The sequence below is a fragment of the Homalodisca vitripennis genome, chromosome 5 (assembly GCF_021130785.1).
Source record: "Homalodisca vitripennis isolate AUS2020 chromosome 5, UT_GWSS_2.1, whole genome shotgun sequence".
In the NCBI taxonomy this organism is placed as follows: Eukaryota; Metazoa; Arthropoda; class Insecta; order Hemiptera; family Cicadellidae; genus Homalodisca; species Homalodisca vitripennis.
Window position 1 is genome coordinate 67,080,558 of NC_060211.1, and position 22,382 is coordinate 67,102,939.

Genomic DNA, 22,382 nt, shown 5'->3' on the forward strand with positions numbered 1-22,382 from the left:
AGCGATCGTCGAGCCTCCGAAACATGGTCAAACCTTCTTAAACCACATACATACCTTACACACATATTTTGGACCCTCTGTAATTTTTCTAAATCTCCTTTAGACACAATGTTGCCATAGACAGGGAGGCAATAATCGATCACAGAGAGCACAAGAGCCCGGACAAGGTGAAGCCTGGTCTCTCTAGGAAACATGTGCCTATGCTTGTATAGCATTCTCAGTTGACCAAGTGTTCGCCGACAAACAGCACTTACATGACCAGATAGTGTGAGGCCACTATCAAGCATGAGGCCCAAGAGCTTTGAGGATTCACACTCCTTCAGTCTGACACTGCCAAGCAACACCTCACCCACTGTCTCCGAACCCACATTGGAAGGAATCGACAACACACTACACTTTTCCTTGTTCAGTTTAATCCCATGCCTCTCAGACCAATCATGGACAATGCTTAATCAGCATTCAAAATGGAAACTGCTGAGTCAGCTCTTCCGGCTTCATATGAAACACACAGTTGAGCATCATCGGCGTATGAATACAATAACAAATATATATAACACCACATGATTTTTGTCAAAGTGATTAATCATGCTTTAACACTTTATACAACAATTACGTTGGCGACATTAGGTCTCCCAAGGCTGATTTGTCAGTGACTTCTCCACCATCTTGAAATTATTACTTCAACCAATTTGAGTTAGCTATTCTTCAAAAAGTCTGTCAAAGTGATCATTTTCCTAGGAGTATTATTACTTTAACCAAAACGCATTAGTTATTATGTATAATGGCTGGTAAAAGTCACTGATTTACCACTTTGACTACTGAATTTCGTCATTATGCATAATAATCAGACATTATACATATATAATAGCAGATTAATCCAAATTACTGTAACATCATCAGATACAAATTTTACAAATAGTTTCTTTAAAGCTGTATGAAATTAACATCAGAGTTTTCCTGTTTACAACGGATTGAAACATTGCTTACACAATTAAATTCTTTAAATATTTAGAATTTTTATTCACTTTGAAGAGCAGCCAACATATATTAAACCAAAATCATTAGTATAAATTTGATATTAATTATGACACTGGTCTTATAATCTTAAGCACCAAGATTACTTTAGGAAATTGTTATTTATGGTCAATGATGAAGCTGTCAAACAAGATAGCTAATAAGGGGTATTGTCATGTTATCTCACATGAAATCCAACCACAGATTATTTCTCCTAATAATGGCTAAAGGTCAAAAGACAAAAACTATGTGTAACTTTCATGTTTAATAACTAGAAATTTATTTTCATTCATTAAACATTAAGAGTCATCCACTACAAAATTGTATCACAGTTTATTCAACCTATATTGTATCAATAAAAATAGTCAGTAGTATTTAAGTAATAAATACATGAGAGATCATAATAGTACAAACACAAAACATGAGTACTTTACTCTTTGGGTACAGCCATTCTTATGTTTTGACTCTTAGCATACACTAAAAACTTGTAGATCTTTGGTAAAAGTAATATGCTTATCAAAATTACAGATCCTTATCGCAATTAGTTTTGTCTTGAGGAACTACACCAAGACAACAATAACTTTAAATATCACAATAAATTAAATTCACAGGATGACGGAAATGTGTTACAAGAAACAGTCAACTGGTAGTCTTAGAAAAAACAGAAACACTGATCTGATCTCTTCCCAGTACACTGAAAAATAATTCAACAGGCAAAATCATAAATAAGGTACAAGAATCAAGAAACAATGTACAAATTACATCCCAAATCCAAGAAATATCATTTTGAACACAAATACAACAGTAATAATTTTGTTCCTTCAAATTATTTCAAAAACTCTGATAATCTGGTTCAAGCAAATTAGTCTTAAATTCAGTTGATTTAAGTTTAGCCTATTTAGAGTGTTATTTGTCATGGAAGGTTTAGGGAAGGAGAGAGGTGTAAAGACATCCTAGGATAGTGAAAATATAGAAAGTTACATTACAAATTAGATTTTCAGCAGTCTATTCAATACAACCAAGTCTAGAATCCCTAATGTTCAGAATCCACATAAATATATATGACTCTCTTGGTCACCATAGGATATTGGATTATTAATCATGTACTTTTGCAGAATAACAGTCAATCTAAGTTGATAACAAGATACATTTCAGACACTCACACTTCATTCATATTTGTTTCTAAGTACGTACTTGGAGAAAGTACTTCTATATTGCAGTCTCAAGTTGATAATATACTTTTTAGGTTAAGTGTAAATATGTTGAAGATAGTATTTGTGGATTTCATATGCCACTTATTTGTTGTTTCCTTAGTCTTATGTTTCAAAGTTCTTTGGTAGATTGGTCTATTTATACCTTGGATATTTCGTAATGGAATATTTCAAATAATTCACTACAAAATCTGGGTTTTGAAATTAGTCCAAAGTTTATTAAAAAGAACCCACCACACAGTGTAAATATGCATATCTATTTTAAATGTATACACTTTATAAATGTATAACTGGTGAAATAAATGACCCTTCACATATGTTTGCCCCATATAACATCTGAAAGTTTAAGATCCACTGTATAGATCATCCAACTTAATAACATTTGATTTGAACACAATACAAAATCCTAGAACATAAAAGTGAACTTTCTAGTAAATATTAATGTAAACTACTTTTTTTGATTAACTTGTCTTCTTCCAAGTGCTACAAAACTGATAGTACAAATGCTTAAGTTGGTTTCTTAAGAAAATGTGTGAGCAAAAGTTATCAAGTTATAGTTTTATTTCATTGTAATACTTAATGTTTCCAATACATACAAATTATACCATGACACTTGGTGCACTGGTTTAACTTAATTTCCTGAACATTTAATACTTGGGAGTGAACAAAATCTTGGCCTTCCAAGAAACAAGAGAGTCAGAGGAGTTCATTTCTCTGATCGATCTGGTAAGCTGCTTTACAGCATCGGGCATGAACAAAGTTGGTCTAATTACTTGACGCACTGGAGTCGGTCTAGTCAGATGTTTCGGATTTCGGCCAACTTGACTTCGTCCAAGTCTCACTTGCCTCATCTTCTGCAGCACTCTGAGCATTCCCTCTGTAACCTGCGGATGTTTCATACAAAGGCCTTTGACATGCCTCATTTTCTCCTCTTCGGAAGAAGGCGAACGCAGTGCTTTCATCAGTTTCGCGAACAACTCTTTGCACTCATCACGAGATGGATTGTTTGAAGAAAGCAAGGACTTCTTCCTGTTAGGACAATGCAGCACATCACAGCCCAGCTTACTGTCCTGAAAATTACATAAATAATCCGTTACTATAGGAAATTTAGATGAAACTACAAAGCTAGATGATTCCATTTACTCACAGATTGCTACAATTATTAGGATTATCAAATAACAACATACTTCCAATTATTCAGAGGAATTTGATCACAAATTTTGTATTCAATTAGTTTTTTGGAAGGTTAATTTTTTATATAATGTTTTATTTAAAAATTTTATTTACAACTCATAAATTTTGTATTTTATTTTAGTCATAAAATTAGATCTTGTAAATGTCCAGAAACCAATTGTTTTTCAATTCATCCAGTTTCAATACCAACATTAAAAAGGAACTGTTTTATTCTCAAGTAAATTTATTTTAGGAATTGAAAATGTTTGTATATATAACTAAAAAGAGATATTGGTGATAAATAAAATAAACACATTTTCTAAAAGTATTTTTGTAATATTTGTATTTAATGCAAAAAAAAAAAATTCCATCAATAAATTATATAAGAGACCTGACATATGTCACTCAGACTAAAAATACGCAATTTATTGTTTTCTATTGTTTTTGTTTTTATGTACATAATAGTAGGGGAGCCCGTCAGATTATATTTTTTCCGTAATCCTTAAAAGATTTCCTTCAAAATAAAAAAAGTTCAATCGCGCTTGAGTATTTTGAGGTAACGTATTTTTTTACACGTTTGTGTCTTGCCTATTTCCTTACACCACGCTTTATTCGTCAGATTATTGAAATCTACACTGTTCTACATGTACTTAACTTACCTTGTATTTATCTGACGCACACGAGTTTTTCTGAGGATCGATTTTTTTACTAGTCTAACGGTTTGCCCTCAACGCAGACCCCTATATTACAGGGTACGACATTTCTCCCCATATAATTTTCTCTAGTGACGCGAAAAATCTCCGCTTGGGCTCCCCTACTATAATGAAGTGGGTTGAAAAACAATCACACATAAATATACATAAGAATAATTCTATAAAACATTTGATTTTTGAGATTTATAAAATAAAATTATCCTTATATTAAAAGCATTGATTAGGTAAAAACTAGTCAGAAAAGTTATTTTTTACAACATTAAAACATATAATTGACTGTCTATCATTATACTTAATGTATTCATATAGTATGAGTAAAGAACTTTTTGTCTTCGACTATACAATTAAAAACATTTATATTTAAGTAAAATTGTATGAGCGTTTTCATAACTTTGTGGGAAAATGGTTGATGCCTTTCAGGCTATAATTTTTATGATTTTAAATCCTGCCTCAAGACAAGTGCAATGCACATCTCAAAATTACCTTGAGTTCTGAAGAGCTATCCTGTGCATTGGTTTTAGATAGTATTCAGAATTTCAATCGGGCTGTTATTCATTACAAGACAACAAACATTCAGGAAGGCCGTTTTCAGCCGTCACTCAAGAAAAAGTTGATTGAGTGCATGCTATGATCCAAGGGGACAGACACAACACTTATTTAATTCTCATGTTACGTTTCAAGATGGCGGATGGTTAAAGTATTTAAAGCTTAATTCCGTAGAAATAATAAGGTTATGACATTTTTTAAAGAATAATAAAAGTTGCTAAATGTAATGACAAAAATTTGATACCTAAAACATAAAAATCAGCCAATACGTTATGTATGTCACCTTTTATCTGCAGTATGCCCATTACTATGAAAGGGTGTTTATGGCCGGACGGTTCATAAACACCCTGTATTATGAAATATAACACAAGTGTGAATAAGATAAACCAAATCTTTCACAGATCCCGACTAAACTTGGTACAGAAGATTTGGAGTACTCGAGGTTACTATTTCAATAGAAGAAATTGGAATCTATTGTTTTAATCCAATGTTTTTATTGGCTTTAAATGTTGTTTGAACATTGTCTGCATACATACCATGAAGCTAATGAATTAAGTAAATAAATTCTCTAATAGGGATGTATCCTAGTTAAATTGACATAGCATATGGTGCGTAGTAAAGAAATTATTGTTACTCTTGGTAATATTCACTTACCTGACAACGTTGTGCATGCAATTTACACAGAGTCAACAGCTGCTGACAGATAGAACAGTGCCGGCCCTCATGAGTCACACGACAGACCCAGTAGTGGAATATCACTCGCTTAGTCCTCACACAAGCCCCTCCTTCCTGACAAGCCGTCAAATCCCTACAGTTTCCCACATGCTGTAGCAGAGCGATACAACGTTCAACGTCAGCCTCACTGGTTCCCTGCAAACATAAGAAAATTGTACTTCTTTTGATGACGGCAAGTATAAAACTCAATTTACCCAGTTTGTTGATTTACAGTATGAATTTTTATCAGGATCCTAAACTTCTACCCTATACTTCACTATATTTAAAAAACAATTAACTTTGGAAAGCATTCTAAGCATGCAGGGAAGTTTTGTCTTCCTCAAGTCTAGGCTTGCTAGGTTTTGTTACTGCGCCAGCCACACCTAATTCAACTATTTCCTCTATAGCGAAATACACCTATATATCAACTGAGCAATTCACTTACCCCAATACCTAGATATTTGTTGTCATAGCGACATGCTGCTCCTGTACATCCAGTAAATTCTTCAGATGTATGTGCCGTATCAGTTTTGGTTTAGGTTGTGATGAAACGGTCTAAACCTATCTGTAGTACAAAAACCCTCTAGAAAATACCTACCACATAGCTATCCTCCAGTTACACTAATAATAAAAGCTAAACTATGTAATTATATCAAAAGAATACTTAGCCGTTATACAAAGCCTAATTACTTTTTGTATGTTTTTGGTTAAAAACAACTAAAACTTACCAAACCATAACTGTCCTATAAGTAAATAACTACTGTACCAATATCTTAACTTATTATATCCTGAGTTAGTGATAGCAAATTTTTAGATACTGTCTGTGACTATTGCACTTTTTATCAGTACTATTGAGCTTATCCTGTACTGACTCTCCCCTTTATTCTGTTTGATAAAATCCTTCATATGCCTTGTCCATGAGAATGGACAGAATATAGCTTAACAAGGGACTGACCTCTCCTTCTTAAAAAAAAAACTTGATTGATATGTCTAGTATAATGCAGAGAATATTGTTGAATGGGTGGGGCTCCCTAGTGTTAAGAGTTTTGCAATTCTGAATGTGAACCCTCTTCAACCCTCTCACATTTGTGGCACATATTAAATGTGTGCCCACATTCATTCTCTACCTATGTTTACTGGTAGAAGCAGAAACAAAGAAAGCCTTCTCTTCAACCAAAGTGGAATGATAAAGATAATGCACTACACACCCCTTTTCATGGTGAGCACTATCGTAGTTACATATTGAATTTATTTAATACTTTAAAAACACACTGAAATGCTTGTTTAATTAATTAGAAATAAGATTTAAGAATAACTTCCCTACGGTAAGTTGCATATCTTTTCAGCTGAATGGTCTTATCCAGCTTGTATATAATATTACTCCAGAAATCGTGCAGAAGACCTTAAGGTTTCCTCACCTTCTTTATATGATTTATCTATAGTATAATGGTTTTGAAAATATTCTAACGTTTCAAGATGGTTCACTAATAGAAGTTTTGAAATTTGTAATCAATATCTGAGATTAACTTCAGAGCTCACACATACACTTGCGCATCCAATGACTGAAAAGTGGTCATTATACCAGACATTACAAATGACCATTAATTATCTCAGGAACACTTGTCATGTTCTTTAAAGAATTGCTATACCTAAAGACAATTTGACAAGTGGTAATTTTAAATCTTTATAATATATGCTTTGTTTGTATATTGTTGATGTTCTTTTTTGAGAAATGAAATGTTTTTTGAGCATTAAAATACAAAAATCTTCTATCGAGGAGCGCACCGCAGGGGGAGGGTGATACGAACATGATCTGGCCCCCCATTTCTTGTGGCTTCTACTCGTATCCGGTACTTTTTGTACTCATACTGATTTAGAATCATATGTTACAGAGTATTCCTAAAATGGTACAGGTAAACGAGCCTGAGTACTTGTACCAGGAATGGCAGTAGGCTAAACATGTACATTATCTGTACTGTAAAAGTACCTGAAACATTAACCTGTATCGGGTACTTTCGGTTTGCGGTAACTTGTACTCTCAGGACAGACAAATACTGGGACAAAGTATCTGTAACAGTAGTCCCAACTGTGATCAGTTAACAAAGTACTGAGTGAGTTGCCGAGCTCTGAGCAGTTCTGTACTCTTTAGTTATCATTCATTGTCACTAATTAAAAGACAACAACAAAGTCAACTTTGAAACACCGATATTGATACTTTTTAACCCAGAATAGACATCAAGGTTTAGCTTAGGTTTTAATTTGTGATTTAAATCTTAATATTTTGTTAATGTTACGATTAAATTTTGCTTATACACTTCATATTAACTGTAATTGTTGCAGAAGATTTTAATTATCCCTGTATAAGGTTCTTGGTGAGTGGTTTTACTGTAAACTTTATACATTCTGACCTGATATTTGTCCTTTTTTATTAGTTCTGAAGAACTATGAAATAACAAATTTATGACCTAATATATCATAAGCCTTTGATACTTAGGGGACGAATCCTACCAACTCCAACAGTCATCTCCCTTAGTAGACTAGACTTATCGAATTACCCTTGCACTCCAGAATCTCAACATTTGTGGTTAGTGATCCTTGATATCCGTAAGGTTGCCGAGATCTAAGTGACACATCGGTTTTTGCTGTGCCCTGTGGTAGGTTCAACTGAAAGGTACAAAACTGCCAGTAGTAATCCCTGCTGGATAAGAACTCACTTATTTTATTACAAATTAAAAATTTGCAAACCAGAATTAGACCTTTTACTCTCTCTACTTAGACTCTCACTATTAATGAAAGCTTGCTTTGAAAAGCAAGATAAGCTAATACGTCAGATTTTACAGAAATGAACAGAGGTGGACTGTGAATCTTCAAGATCAATTCCTCCATTTCAATAATTCACATCAACGTATAAGTGAGGCTCAAAGGTTTGAAGACATAGTTAAAAAACCTCTTTGATTATTATGTTCATCTTCTAGCCTCAACGTATGAATTTTTAGTCTTCTATGAAGCCTTAGCAAGCGTATTTGGAATTGGTGGCTGAGATACGTGGGTCCGATTATCGTGCACGCGGGTACTACATTGTTTAAGTTTGCTGTTCACAGTCTAACAAGGCAATTGAGTTGATAAATGAGGTTTCGTTAACATCAAATCTAATCTCGGAATCAAATCTTCATTATGACAATGATGCCTTAATTTATGATACATTTCCAAAGATGTTTTCAGAGAAAAGTTAGACATGATTACTCTGAATCATTCCTCTATTTTTGAATCTGGTCTAGTGAATTTGTATTATTTTAATACATTTGGACAACGAAGATGAGAATCTTAACTAAATTATTAACGTATGTTTGAAATATAAAACCAGGTCAAGCAAGATTTCATTCAAGTAAAGTTTTCATTTTAAATATTATTTAAAGGTTGTCTGTAATACAAATTTAAAATTCAACTTTACAATACGGTCTTTGAAACTGCATAGAAATGCTGATGCTCTGTCCTGTATACCTATTGGTCCTTATCCCATTTTTTATAACTCCAAAGAATTTTGAAATTGGATATATAATATTCATCAGAGTTAACTCATAACTTTTCTTAGAAACTCTGAAGTTGTGACTTGTGAGACCTGTCAAGATGGTCTTCTGAAAGATGAGCTCTTTTATGTCAGAGATGGCTGTTTACCTGAGTCAATTCCAAATGAACAGTTAAAGCCATACTGTAACCGCATGTTTGCGTTAACAGAATAGTTAGGGTAATACTCATTGTATTGTGTGGTTGAACCAATAAAATTAATGCCATCAGTTCTCAACCTATTGTATACATTGAGCACATTGGATTTATTTGAATGAAACAAATGGATAGATGATACTGCTGGTGGTTCAACATAGATCAAGATATCGAAAAACCCTTCTGAACTTGTCAGCCATGTAAAAAAATAAAATTGAACCCTTAACAAAAGTTCCAAATATGGCCAAGTTTGTACAAACAGTGAGAAAGAATCCTTATAGACTTAGCTGGGCCTTTTTGAGGTGCTATATGGATAATAGATGTGGATTCTTATTCAAAATGTCCTTTTGTTGTTCAGATGCCTCAAACGATAAGTGAATGAACAATCAATGCGTTAATTCAAGGTTTCTTGTAGGAGGGCCTCCCTAAGTTTCAGTTTCTGACAATGGATCACAATCTATAACACTTATTTTTAAGAACTGCTTCTTAATCATCTGCGATATTTATAGTCATTGATTCAATATTGCATCAATAATGTATCATAGTTCAGTTTTGTTTTTATTTGTTTTGATAGTTTAACAATAACAACTGACATACCTATAATAAAACACAAGATTCATGCTTTGTAATTTTTCAACGAGCCCATCTATAGGAGTTGACAAATATAATACAGCTACTGTCACTTCTATACTTCCCATGCTTTAGACGAGAAATACACAGGTTATGGCAAGGAATACCTATTGGTCACCTCTTTGAACAGGTAATTTGTAATAGTTTTGACATAGTTCTCATCACTTTCGTTGTTGGCGCTAGTCGTTTATTAGTGACTTATGTTATTAATGAATACTAATAGTCGTAGTATTGACAAAAATAAAATGTAATTCACTGTTACACTTCTCCGGTATTGTTTCAACAAAAAATGTAAAATACATACAAATTTAGATGTGTATCAAAATGTGTTTTATAGTTGACTAACTAAATTAGACCACCAAAGTAACGAAATATTGTGCTTTAACTTGAAGTTCATATTTTCTGTGTCTATATATGTTTATCGCAGAGCATCTTCCGCATCTATGGACAATGCACAAGATAAAAGGTGGAGGACGTGTCTTGTAGTGTTTAAGATATAGCCATTTTCATCAGCCGCTGTTATTCTTTTTAATATATGTCGTTTTTTTGACACTCTTGTGTTATTGGGGCCACATTTAACCAAAAGGTTAAATTTTCGCTTATGTTATAGCCGTTTTTTGTTGAGCATAAAATAAGAATAATGATAATTCTCAAAGAAAAATGTAAAACTTACAATTTTAATATTATTAGCATTTAACATATTCTGGGGGATACCAACATACTTCACTGGGAGGTACGAAAATTTGTAGTGGAAACTCCCCCCACCACCTATTAGGTGATCCATGATACACCTATGGATGCTACCACATATAGTAATGGTTGGATCTGGTTAAAGTTATATCTAGTTATATCCTTCATTTATCTTGTAAACAATATATTTTACAAAATTTTAACATTACCTTCAATATACACTTTTGAAACTGTGTGTCTGTTGAGATCGTGCTTTCCAAACCTTTTCTGACTAAAGAACATCATTGTTAGTTATGCCGAAATTTTCCTCATTTTAGGATAAAGATTATGTAATGGCCTTCTCAGTCAAATAAAAAATTAATACATTTGATCTAAAATTGAAAAATTCCTTAAATTGCTACCGTACCACCCAAATAAGAGTCGGCCTACTAATCAGTGTGGTATTCCTTTTTGTGAATAATGAAATGAAAAATGTCTTTATTAGAGGCGAAGTTAGGACTATAAAGTCCTCTCTACCACCCCCCCTCCACCCCAATAATTATATATAGTTTGAAAAACCTTTTTAATTTTGAATTGATTAAACGTTGTATTAGGTTACGTAAAATATTTTAATATATTGGTGATTTGCATATTTAGGTACACTATGTGAAAAGTAAACTTAAGTGACATAAACTTTAATTTAATTTAAATCATTCCTAATTGTTGTTGACATTCCACATATTTTGTGTATTAGAATACAAGTGAGTGGTTATGTCTTATATTAACTTCTAACTTCATTAGTTAAAAATTAACAAAAGGGGTTAACTAAATTGCTCCAATTGTACTGTAATGAAATGTGTTTTAAAACAAGTAACAGCTAGTAAAAATATAAAAACTTACCTTTACCAATCCACTTTTTAAGTTCTCAATGGCAGGATCATTTTGTTGTAAATCGCATTGGAAGTAGTTAGGAGATTTGTTTACTAGTCGAGTTGATGGAAGCATTCTATCTGAAAATTATTAAATTATATTGAAATTTAATAATAATAATAAATTAATAATATTAATTTTATTGACCTAAGTAACATTGGTGCATTCTTAAAAAATATGAGAGGCCATTCTGAAAATGCTAGAGGTATGGAATATAAGATGGTTAGAAGTACTTTTTGAACTATTTCATCAAATAATAATAAAAGGTTATTTATTAAAATACACCATTTATCAAATTTTACTCTGAAAAGTTTTTAACGATAATATTTTGAAATACAGTGTAACTAGTAATACATAGCTCAAAGGACCAATACAAATTTTGAACTTTGTAGACTTTATTATAATTTTTCAGGAATGTCAAGAGACCAGGAGAAAAGTACGAACTATCCAAAATTTCAGATAATAAATATTTGAACTATTCAAGTTTGACAGTATTATATTAACTATAATACACAATTGTATACATAAAACAGGAAATAACCACAGTGTAGAATCCACATTTTAGAGTGTATTTTCTTTAGAAATATTGGTATTTATTAGGTGTTTGGGCCACCACCAATAATGATCTAATACCACCATTATGATATTCCTGATCATGTGAACTGTCAAGACCTCGAATTTTAGTATTAAAATTAAGTCAAAGTAAAAATTCATAACCTAAATACGGGAATAATGACACTTTCAGTGTTCTTGGAAAGTACAATTGTCAATGGTTTCAATGGTTTAATCATTCATCATCAGACCCTCCGGAATCTTTATACTGATGTTAATTAATATATACTATTTCAAGGGATGTTTTTAGTTCATCACTAGCATAGTGGAGCAACATAGTCTTTACAGCGGGAGCCATTTGTAATCAGACCCTCTAAAATTTTTGTTTTTATTCAATTACTATGTATTTCTACAAACATTTTCTGACTTTCCAAAACTTAAATATTTTTGTTGTTTTTCTAATTCATTTTTAAGCATTTTCCTTTTGACAAAAAAACAAAACAAATCTATGGCAATTAAAATAAATATTTACTGATAATTTATCTACCCTTAAATACATAAACTGAAGTTCATTTGCTTACGAACTTCCAAGGGACTTCCAATCCTTTCCCAATATGGTAACCGAGCAATTAATACCCGGGTCAACTTTAATTTTTCATATCTTAGTATAATCAGGCAGTCCTTAGAAAGTAAGAAACATGAAAATTGTGTCAATGAGCCATTACTGAATTTGCCGAGCGACAAGAAGATATATTGTCTACACACCATAACACTTCAAAATGTGACATGTAAACCCCTCACAAGTGACAACTCATTCTGAGCAAAAGAAAACTTAAAGAATGGAGAAAACTCAAGGATCGCTTTCTCTTTCCCATCAAAAATAATAGCCAGAGTTACCAAAACAATATCTTTATTAACTCACTGTTCCTGCATTCCAGTGATAATATGTGGGCTATGGGTTTTCTTTTTTGCTCGGCAAAGTTGTCTGCAGTATAATAAGAGGCCACCATCACAAATGAATCAATATTAAAAATTATCTTCACTACTGAAACCAAAATGTCTAACTGAATTATGTTATATGTATTTCAAATTACAGTATAGTTCAGCTGTTTATATCTAAAAGAGTAACAATTTAATGTTGAATAAAATTATCTAAGCTATATGTATTTATTTATAAAATTTAACAAACAAAACACTGTAACACTTGTAACATAAATAACATATTTAACATATTTAAATCGCTATTATATTTGCAGCCATTAATCAAATACCATATAAATTACTATATTCCTTGGTTTGGTAATTTGGAAAAATTTTATTTTTAAATACAAGAGCTAGCAATAATTAATTGTAAATAACTATAATTAGAATGTTTGGCTGCAGTATAATAAGCAGCCACTACCACAATTATCAATTTTAAATATCGATATTACTAAATACAACATTGACCTATAAATATTCATAATTAATCACCACTGCTACCTGTTTTTTTTTCATCACATACATTGTGCATACTCAGTGGGCTAGTGACGGCATTGTCAGTGTTTGAAAATACATTAAAAGTGAAATCATGTGTTTGGTTATTGATTATTTGGTGGAAAGAACAATGAGACACACATGTTCTTTGTTTCACAAGGAGTTAAGTTTATCCTTGAAAATAATTAAAGGTAGCCTAAGTAAACGTTATTGTTGTGTTTGTAATTATATTTGAACCAAATTTATATTGATTTTTTATATTAATTTGTAAGATTTAAAACCAGAAAACTATATTGTTCTTCGATATATATATTAACTAACACCATTTGGCTTTCAGTATTTTTAGATGGTTGGATGGTCATGAATATCGATGATTGTATATCATTCGATAATCATGTTCCGATTGTGGCAGTGGCCGCTTATTATACTGTAGCTGAATAGTTTTTTAATTTGATTATTCAGGTATTTCTAATCTATAATTTGGTACATCAAATCGATTGTGGTAGTAGCCACAACTATACTGCAACAACAAAGTTAACTATGACTTTCCAGCACTTAATTTTCATATTTCTTACTCTGTATAACAACTACCTAATCAGCAAACTAAAATATGAAAGAAATTGCAGTTGACCCAGTAATTGCTCAGAATTAACTCAACAAGTAATTAATTAAACAATGTGGGTTCTGGCTACAGCCTGGATTAATAGTTGCCTTTAAGTTTGAAGAAAAACTCATCCATTAACATGATGGGTTTTACATAAATCAGGCCAGGACTTTCTTTTAAAATATTTAGGGTTTTTTATTTTGCAACATTTCAAAAGGATGATTTCCTGTATTTAGCCTATTTTATCTAGTCCTATAACTATAATACTAACTATGTGAAGTTTACTTACCTTTTAATATGATACAAATTCAAACAATTGATTGCACAATTCTCACACAAAACACTAAAATCAGCTAATATCACCTTAGCATAATTGTAAATAAATACTAAAATGTCCTAAAATTTAGGTTAGGATAAACAAAACGTAACCATGCCACTCAGCTCAGCTGGCTGCACGACTATCAATGTGGAGTAGCAGATGGTAGATGTAACACTTCCCCAACCAACCCGACTGTGAGCAAGACTGCGACTGCGACTGAATGAATAATGAGGACGTGTAGCGTGTAGTGTGGGCTCGCTGACTGCGGACACTGCGGTCTGTAAATGTGCGTGTGTGAGTCAGATATATACTACGCTATTGCTATTGCATCACAGTGTACAATATACCGGAACTCGTATTAGAATCCTGAATTTGCAATAGTTGTAAACTTACATTTTATTTTGCAACACAGTTTTATTAATGCGGTTGTCATATAACCGATTTTATCTGGAAATTATGGGATTTTGAGAGGAAAATGACTCCTGAGAATTTCCGAAAAAATCTTTAGATGTATCTTTTTCTTATTAACATTCCGTTCCATAACAGAACTCTATGTTGAAATCGTATCTGAGAACGAGAAGTATTGATGTTTTTATCTCTGTACTACATGATGTATTATTGCTACGCTACAGCTAAGCCCATTTTATACGTCTTTAATTCTATTATTTATTAACCTACTCTTTAGTTTTTTTTTAGTGTAAAATTTAATTATCTTTCACCTATATCAATTGTTGTTGAACGCTAAGAATACGGAGATTAACGGCACCGAAAAGGCAGAAATCAACCAAACCGAATTAGAAACCAAATGAACCGAACCGAGAGGTACTATTTCGGTATATCTGTTCCGTAATCTGTGTTGTTAAAGAACACAGATTAAGTTGTTTACGAAGGTAATAAAATTCTGTGGTAAGGCTTAAATAATATTTGTAGCAATTAATAAAATGAATAAATAGTGACTGTAATGAGAGACAAAGGAAAAGATAATCAACGTATCCGTTTAAAATGGCATACTAAACTTTCCTGAGATAAATGATGGCCTTCATTATAGATCCTCCTGAGGATCTATAATCAAGGGTGATGGTCACTGAAAGTTATTCCAATTTCTAATTCGCTCAAAAAGCGTCTACTTCCGGCTATTGAAATTTACTTCATATTATATAATACAGGTTCTGTGAGGTAGTAAAATTGTGTTTGCCTTATTTGTCAAATCAAGAAAATATATTTAAAAAATACAGATCTGAGAAGCCTATTTCGATAAAAACATGGTCTGTTACATTAACTATTATTAAATTAGCTATGATTTTAGGTACTAGTTACAAAGCAATCCATAATTACACTGTTTTGTTAATTCTTTTTATATTGTCGCTATTAATTGAAATAGTTTCATTTATATTTTACTATTTAATTCCTTGTTTGACTATGTATGAAAGGAATCATCCTATTTTAGTGTAAATTCAAAACCCCTACATTTTATGGATTCAACCTATAAACTGTATCTGTAATGTAAACTACTCGTACTAGTTATATTTTTAATAACCTAGTATAAGTGATATATTTTCCAAATTAAGAAATGTATTAAAGATTTTTTAGACAAAATTTCAAAATTAATTATGATACAGTATTTTATATTAATTAATGATTCTAATAGGTAAAATATTTACAGCACCAATGTAATTTTTATTTAAAATCAAATCACACCAATCTTATACCGACTCTCCGAGATTTGTAACATTTTTAAGAAGATACCGTTTTCAATACTTGGATAATCTGTGTGGTGAACTAGTTAGTACACATTATCGTGTTTTTACAATCTAGTTTAATAAAGTACAAGACATGTTATTGAAAGCCTGCCCATATGGCTTTATTATTTATTAGTAGTCTAATGTAAAGATATCTAAATGAATAATGAAAATTCACACTAGTGTGTTATCGCAAGAAACTAATCTTCTATACACATGCGGAGTTTAAACAATACATCTAAGGCCTAAGGACACTAAACAAGAATTTATTTGGCACGCCCAGGCTTTTAATATGGTTCGTACTATACAGTACAAAAAACTTGAAAGCCAATGAAAAAACTAGACTTAGTTATTGCGCAATTTGGTAATTTTCGCTCAATGCGCAGAGTACATTTGCCCACGCTGCGTACGTCAGTGCCTAAAGTGTTGGTTAACGGTCCATGTAGTAACAATTGACACGAGCGTAAGTAAATACAATTTTGAATCTTATTTACAATACTATTTACCCTTTAACACATACCTTTTGAGATATAAGGCTTCATCTATGTCAAACAAATAAAGGAAGAAACATGTGTATAAAAATGTAAATGTTAATTAAAATTAAAATTATACATTACATACAACGTACTAAACACACAAACAATACTCAGGGCAAAGAAATTTAGATCAAAAAGAATTATCTAAATGCGGTAATTTAGAAAAATTACCGCATTTAGATAATTGCGGTAATTATCTAAATGCGCAATTACACAGGGTACAAGATATCCTGTGCATCGGAAATAAATACGAGTACGCGTGCGTCAACATTGTGTAATGTGAAAAACGTGTATTCAAAAGACTTTTGTGTTTGTATGTATACGTTTTGTAAGAGCACATAAATACTTATCTTCTGTTCTGGTTTTAATGGAATTTGGCGCATTTGTGTATTGTGTACCCACTTAATTTATTTAACCAGACGTCAATCTTTGTCACCAAAAATTATGGTTTTATAAAAGATTCCAAGCTTTTTCAAAAGTTATGTTATATTAGGGTATTTTATTTCGGTTTATTATAATACTTAAAACTAAATAACACACGGCTCGTTTAAATAAAAAGCCTGTTTAAAGGTTATATAGATATTATTATATCGTAAAAGTACAATCAAAATGTGAAAGAGGCCAATATGGCTAGTTGATATTTATACAATGTAGATAGTGCATATAATTTATGGGTAATGTAGGTAATGTATGTAAAACAATTTTAAACACATGGCCGTCTGGCGGTTGCCTGCTCCCTATAACTGCTTTCCAGCAAGAAATTCTAGTCATTTCCTTTTCTAATTGACTATTGGAACATTATATTGTAGTATGAGAAAAATCGAGGTTGACCCATATATTGCTTAGAATTACCAATTTATGAATGAGGAGACACTTTTTTTCATTTTTAGGATTAACAAGCCGTATAAACATAAAGTTTTAATTAGGAAATAATATTTTTTGTAGCTCTCTTCAAATAGAATTTCACAATTGAATAAAGCATTTATTAATATTTATGTAACACAGTTGGATTGAAAAATCATTAGAACCGCATTAACCTACTAAAAAATTCCTCGTTAAAAGAGACAGAATTTAAATTTTCAATAAACATCAAAGAGGGTTTTATGAAAGGTTCTCAGCAAACCTAGTCTTTTCAGAAGATTTTATTAGTGTTAAAATGGCGGAATAAAATATCATCTATACAAAGGTAGAAAAGAAGCGTCATAGTTTGTTAGTATTAATTTAGTTTTTAATTACTCAATTAATGATGTCAATCTGTCATAACCTCATAATAAGATTGAGATAACGCTATTTATGCCATAATTCATGAAAATATTTTCTCACATTAATGTATTTCTTATTTAATTATTTTAATTTCAAAAATAGTTTTGTATCGTACGCAATTGTAGTCATATTAAATCGAATACTATTGTGTTTGGACCAAAAAGGATAAACGATTTTGCTATCGTCATAAGGGATATTTTGCTCTGTTTAGAGCCACAGGAGGGACTATTTGTAATTTCAGTGTGGGACACACTACTCACAGCCGCTGCCAGCTGGTGTGGTTATGACGCAGTAAGTGGCTATGACGCAGTAAGTGGCAATCGCGCAGTAATCCGACGATCGATGACGCAGCGGTTACGCTCTCTAGTAAAACTATTCTGGGAAAGACCCGGATGTAGTCGGTAGAGAATTTCCCGCGTAGGTGATTCAAAATGACAAACTTCATGAGTAAAGTTGAATTCGAGCTAAATGACTCAAAAATACTATTCACTTATCTACGTCATCTTCAGCAGCATTCTAGAGTTTAATTACTGCTGTCACGTAAATATGTTTCCAAATGAACATTTCACATGAACATTTTCTTTAATAAAAATTCCTCGTATAACCTCCATCCAGAAAAATATGAAATTATTGTATCGCGTGTATTGTAATACTTGTAACCTTTGAGAGCTGCGTTAGAAAACTCTTACTACTTGGAGCACATTCAGCAGTTCATAAAGTCATTAAATAACGTTTACCATACAGGACTGCCATAAACAATATGATAATATTCTTACTTTATGATATTACCATCGTTATTACACTTACGTCAAATCTGCACGTCGCATACGCTGCCGTAAGAACAGCAACATGTACTTTTCAGTTTTCATTGGCAACATGATTGCAGATTACAAATGAGACACTGAAACAAACTTGTAATACAAAAATATAAATAATGATCCTAATTAACCAGTTCAATAATTAAGATTCGAAGTGAATAATTTAGAATAATTACTTAATTATAGTATTTTGTACAGTGCTACTTAGGCTACTATAAGCTTCTGAACCACCGAAAAATGTCATCAACTTGGGTCAAATCTATCCCTAATACTAGTCAAAAATTAAGAATACAATATTACTAAAACATCGGAGGAGTAGGCTAGATATTAAAACAAGGTTTTTTAATAGTGTATTTTTAAAACGAGGCTTTTCGGAACCAAAGGTTTCATCATCAAGTGACTTTTGTGGAGTCCTAAAAATAAACTGCATTAGAAAAGAGTTGTTTTAATATTATCTACTAGTTAAAAAGATTTTCCAATTCCTCCAATCTTCAATTCAAGATTCTTCAATCAGAGGAGTGATTTCCTGCAGTGGGGGAGCCTTGGATAGGATTGATGCAATATGGAATGGGAAGATAATTAATAGGCCTACTGTACGTTGAGTTGATGCAGACAAACAGTGTATTTACATTTTGTTGAGGTAATTATTGTTTATATGTTCACGGTAATAGTCTCTGGACTTTCCATGAGTCTTTTACAACATAAACATTTTAATATACATTTTAAATTTCAATTTGTTTATTAACTACAATATGTTTTTCATCACTGTCAGCCTATGCCGTTAATACTACTAACCTTACCAAAATTATTAGATAACCTTATATTGTTGTTAAAGTGTTACTCTCCTTAAATATCTATCTACAGTTAACGGACTGTACTGATACGACCTTGAGTGCCGCCGCATATCGTAAATCGTTTGTTTTTGTTGCATAGAATGTTATGTAATTTTTTTAATAGTTCAAGGGGTCACCTAAATACTATAGGGATTTATTGTGTAGTGTGTATAGATTTCCTATTAAGAAGCGTTTAAGTAAAAAGTTCCTTTGAGTTTTTGTAACAATTCAAACGTCACAAAAACTTCTAACAGCGAAACCCGATTTTCAAGGAGGCGAAGGGGTGTTACCAGATGTTTGTTTATAAACAATGGAGCAACGTCAGTTAAGCCTATAGCTGTGAGTTAGGTCAAGTACAAATTAATTAGGATTGATTTTTTATACATTTTTCTCTTTGATTTATGTTTTGGGGCTCTCCTTGAGATACTTCATTGGAAGTTTTGTTTTACCCAGAAATATATTAATAATTATTATATATTGCAGTAACACAATTGGCAAAATTGTATTGCAAATGTCATTTCGTAATATTGATTAAAATGTATATATATATATATATATATATATATATATATATATATATATATATATAAACTAACCCTATCTTAATTTATCGTAAGTACAGTCAATTCCACATGTTAATGTGTGAACCTAATGATATATTTGTATTTTGGAAGTTTCGTATATCAGAAAAAGAGTAATAAAATAATGATAAAATGCAAATATTTACCCCAGCGGCCATCATAAACTCATCGACAGAGTAAAATGTCTTTGACAACAAAAAGTGTCTTAATCGAGATTTGAATTTTGTGGGTTCTTTATTCGTTTGAGATCTTCAAAGCTACTGATTATCCTGACTTCAAATTGAGACGACAAGGCAAGTGTTTAAATTAATATATTCATTCTGTTCGGTCCTGTAGATGTGTAGACTGTGGTCTCAAATTTGTGGACGTCCCTGCCCTGAACCAGTTCGCATTTGAATCGACAGTACAGGGTGACATCAAGAGTATAGAGGCTGAGTAAGGTCATTAATTCACTTCTTATTTAATATTTCATCACTTTCAATTGCCGTTTATTATTTCCAATAAAAAAAATATATCATGATTAAATTCAAACACTAGCGTCTATTGTCCCTTTGTTGTAAAACAGTTCTTATCAATTAAAATGAATAATGATGATGTGTATGATTTCATCGTCGTTAAACTAAGATAAATGTTCTCGTGTAAGATAGCCGTATCTCCCAACTTCTACAGGTTGAAGGTACAATAGATAGGCACATAAAGATGATAATCAGAAACGAAAACAAAAGTTTTTATCATTTATTTTAAAAATTAAATGTTACAAAATAAGTTATCTTAATAGTAATGTACACAGCAAAATTACGTTCCGATTATGTTCTTAAACGCATTTTGAAGATTCAGTTGAAACGAGGGAGTGTAAATGTAAACGGCTTGTATGTAAATGTAGTGAAAAAATAGAAGAGTGAACATATTTAAAACTTATCCTATATTATTGAAAACATATCTAGTAGTACAGATACGTATACAGTAAAATGGGTTTATACATACTTAGAAAGAACTACCAAAAAGGGAACCCGCGAACGGTTTATAGCAACAATAGTTTTTCGGCATGTTTGTAAAATTATGAGATGAATTTACGATCGATAAATTATCCATATTATTCAAAATGGTGGTTTGGAACACAGTTATTATAGGTGTAAACTTCATAAAAAGATTCAAATAAATACAAAAAACATGGTATTAGCAATTAAACTATATATATATATATATATATATATATATATATATATATATATATATATATAAAGACTTTTTACTAGTCAATTTTACAGGTTTGTCTCTATGAACAGGGATGCATTTTAGAGTGGAGTTGTTGAGACAAATAACTTACTATGAAATAACTTGGCAAACAAAAATTCTTAAAGATATACATGTGTAGGGTGTTCTACTATTAACGATTTTAAAAAGGTTTCAGTTCATACATACCTATAAAATCGCAAGAGAGTCAAAAGAGTGTACTGTTTTGCGTAAAAGCGTCCAATAAAAACTGACTTACATATATATATACAAAGAAGTTTTATATCTACGAGGCTTTCAAGGTAATCTGATAGAGGATAATAATATGTTATCTAATAAGCAACTAATCTAACTTTTGTTGATACTGACTTGGCAGTTTTACAAAACGTTGTGTAACGCGGTGCAATACTGCCCCCCCCCCTTCCTCACCTAAGAGCTGTGTATCTCTTCCGGAGTTATGTGACCCTGCACTCGAGTGCATTGGAACAGTAGTGTATCTAGAGCGCGGGGGCAAATCAAATTTTGATAAATTATTTGAGTAATAAAGTCGGTGTGCTATTGTCATAGGCTAACCCTTTAATATAAAGGTACTAGTTTACAAGATCCAATTAACATTTTTGTACCTTATAATAAATGGCTTTGGTTAGTGTGTTATAAAAGTGAAGAAAGGCCTAAAACATGTAAATCCCCCTAAAGGAAGAAACCCCCACTTGGCTAGAGTGGTAAACCCTCGGATAGGACAGTTGATCCTCAGGCAGGATGGTAGCCCTTTGGGTGGTGTGGTAGACCCTCAGATAGGGTAGTAGGCCCTCAGATATACGTGGCAGTCAGGTAGTTAGATTATATAAGTTTTTGTTAAATTAAAAAATATAATTTAACGAAATAAAACTTTTTAATTTTAGTATAATATTATTTAAATATTTATTTGCTAAAATATTAGTATTTACATCTAAGGTAGGAAGATTTAAATTCCCTAAATTGATGGGTTGTCTTCCTCGTGTGGGATTATTTTTTCACAAAAATCAACAAATACTAACTTGTAAATATTTACAAATATATCCTAACTGAATACAGGTATAATAGAAAGTATGTTGACTACTGAACAAGG

The 22,382-nt window shown here is 31.8% G+C and overlaps 1 protein-coding gene across 3 annotated transcripts; it reads right to left on the reverse strand.

The window, feature by feature from the left end:
- Positions 1 to 1,264: 1,264 nt before the first annotated feature.
- LOC124362315 (histone acetyltransferase HAC4-like) lies at positions 1,265 to 18,702 on the reverse strand. Of its 3 annotated transcripts, none has more exons than XM_046816714.1 (4): positions 18,617 to 18,702; positions 11,291 to 11,396; positions 5,312 to 5,527; positions 1,265 to 3,295 (listed from the first exon to the last, which is right to left on the reverse strand). In XM_046816714.1, exons 1-4 carry the CDS (start codon positions 18,685 to 18,687, stop codon positions 2,873 to 2,875), a joined length of 816 nt encoding a protein of 271 aa, XP_046672670.1. In that variant the 5' UTR covers positions 18,688 to 18,702; the 3' UTR covers positions 1,265 to 2,872. The 3 variants fall into 3 exon arrangements, with proteins under 3 accessions (XP_046672670.1, XP_046672672.1, XP_046672671.1); XM_046816716.1 differs by lacking the exon at positions 18,617 to 18,702 and adding an exon at positions 14,242 to 14,539; XM_046816715.1 differs by lacking the exon at positions 18,617 to 18,702 and adding an exon at positions 14,242 to 14,538 and having other exon boundaries at positions 11,291 to 11,400.
- Between the last annotated feature and the right edge of the window lie 3,680 nt (positions 18,703 to 22,382).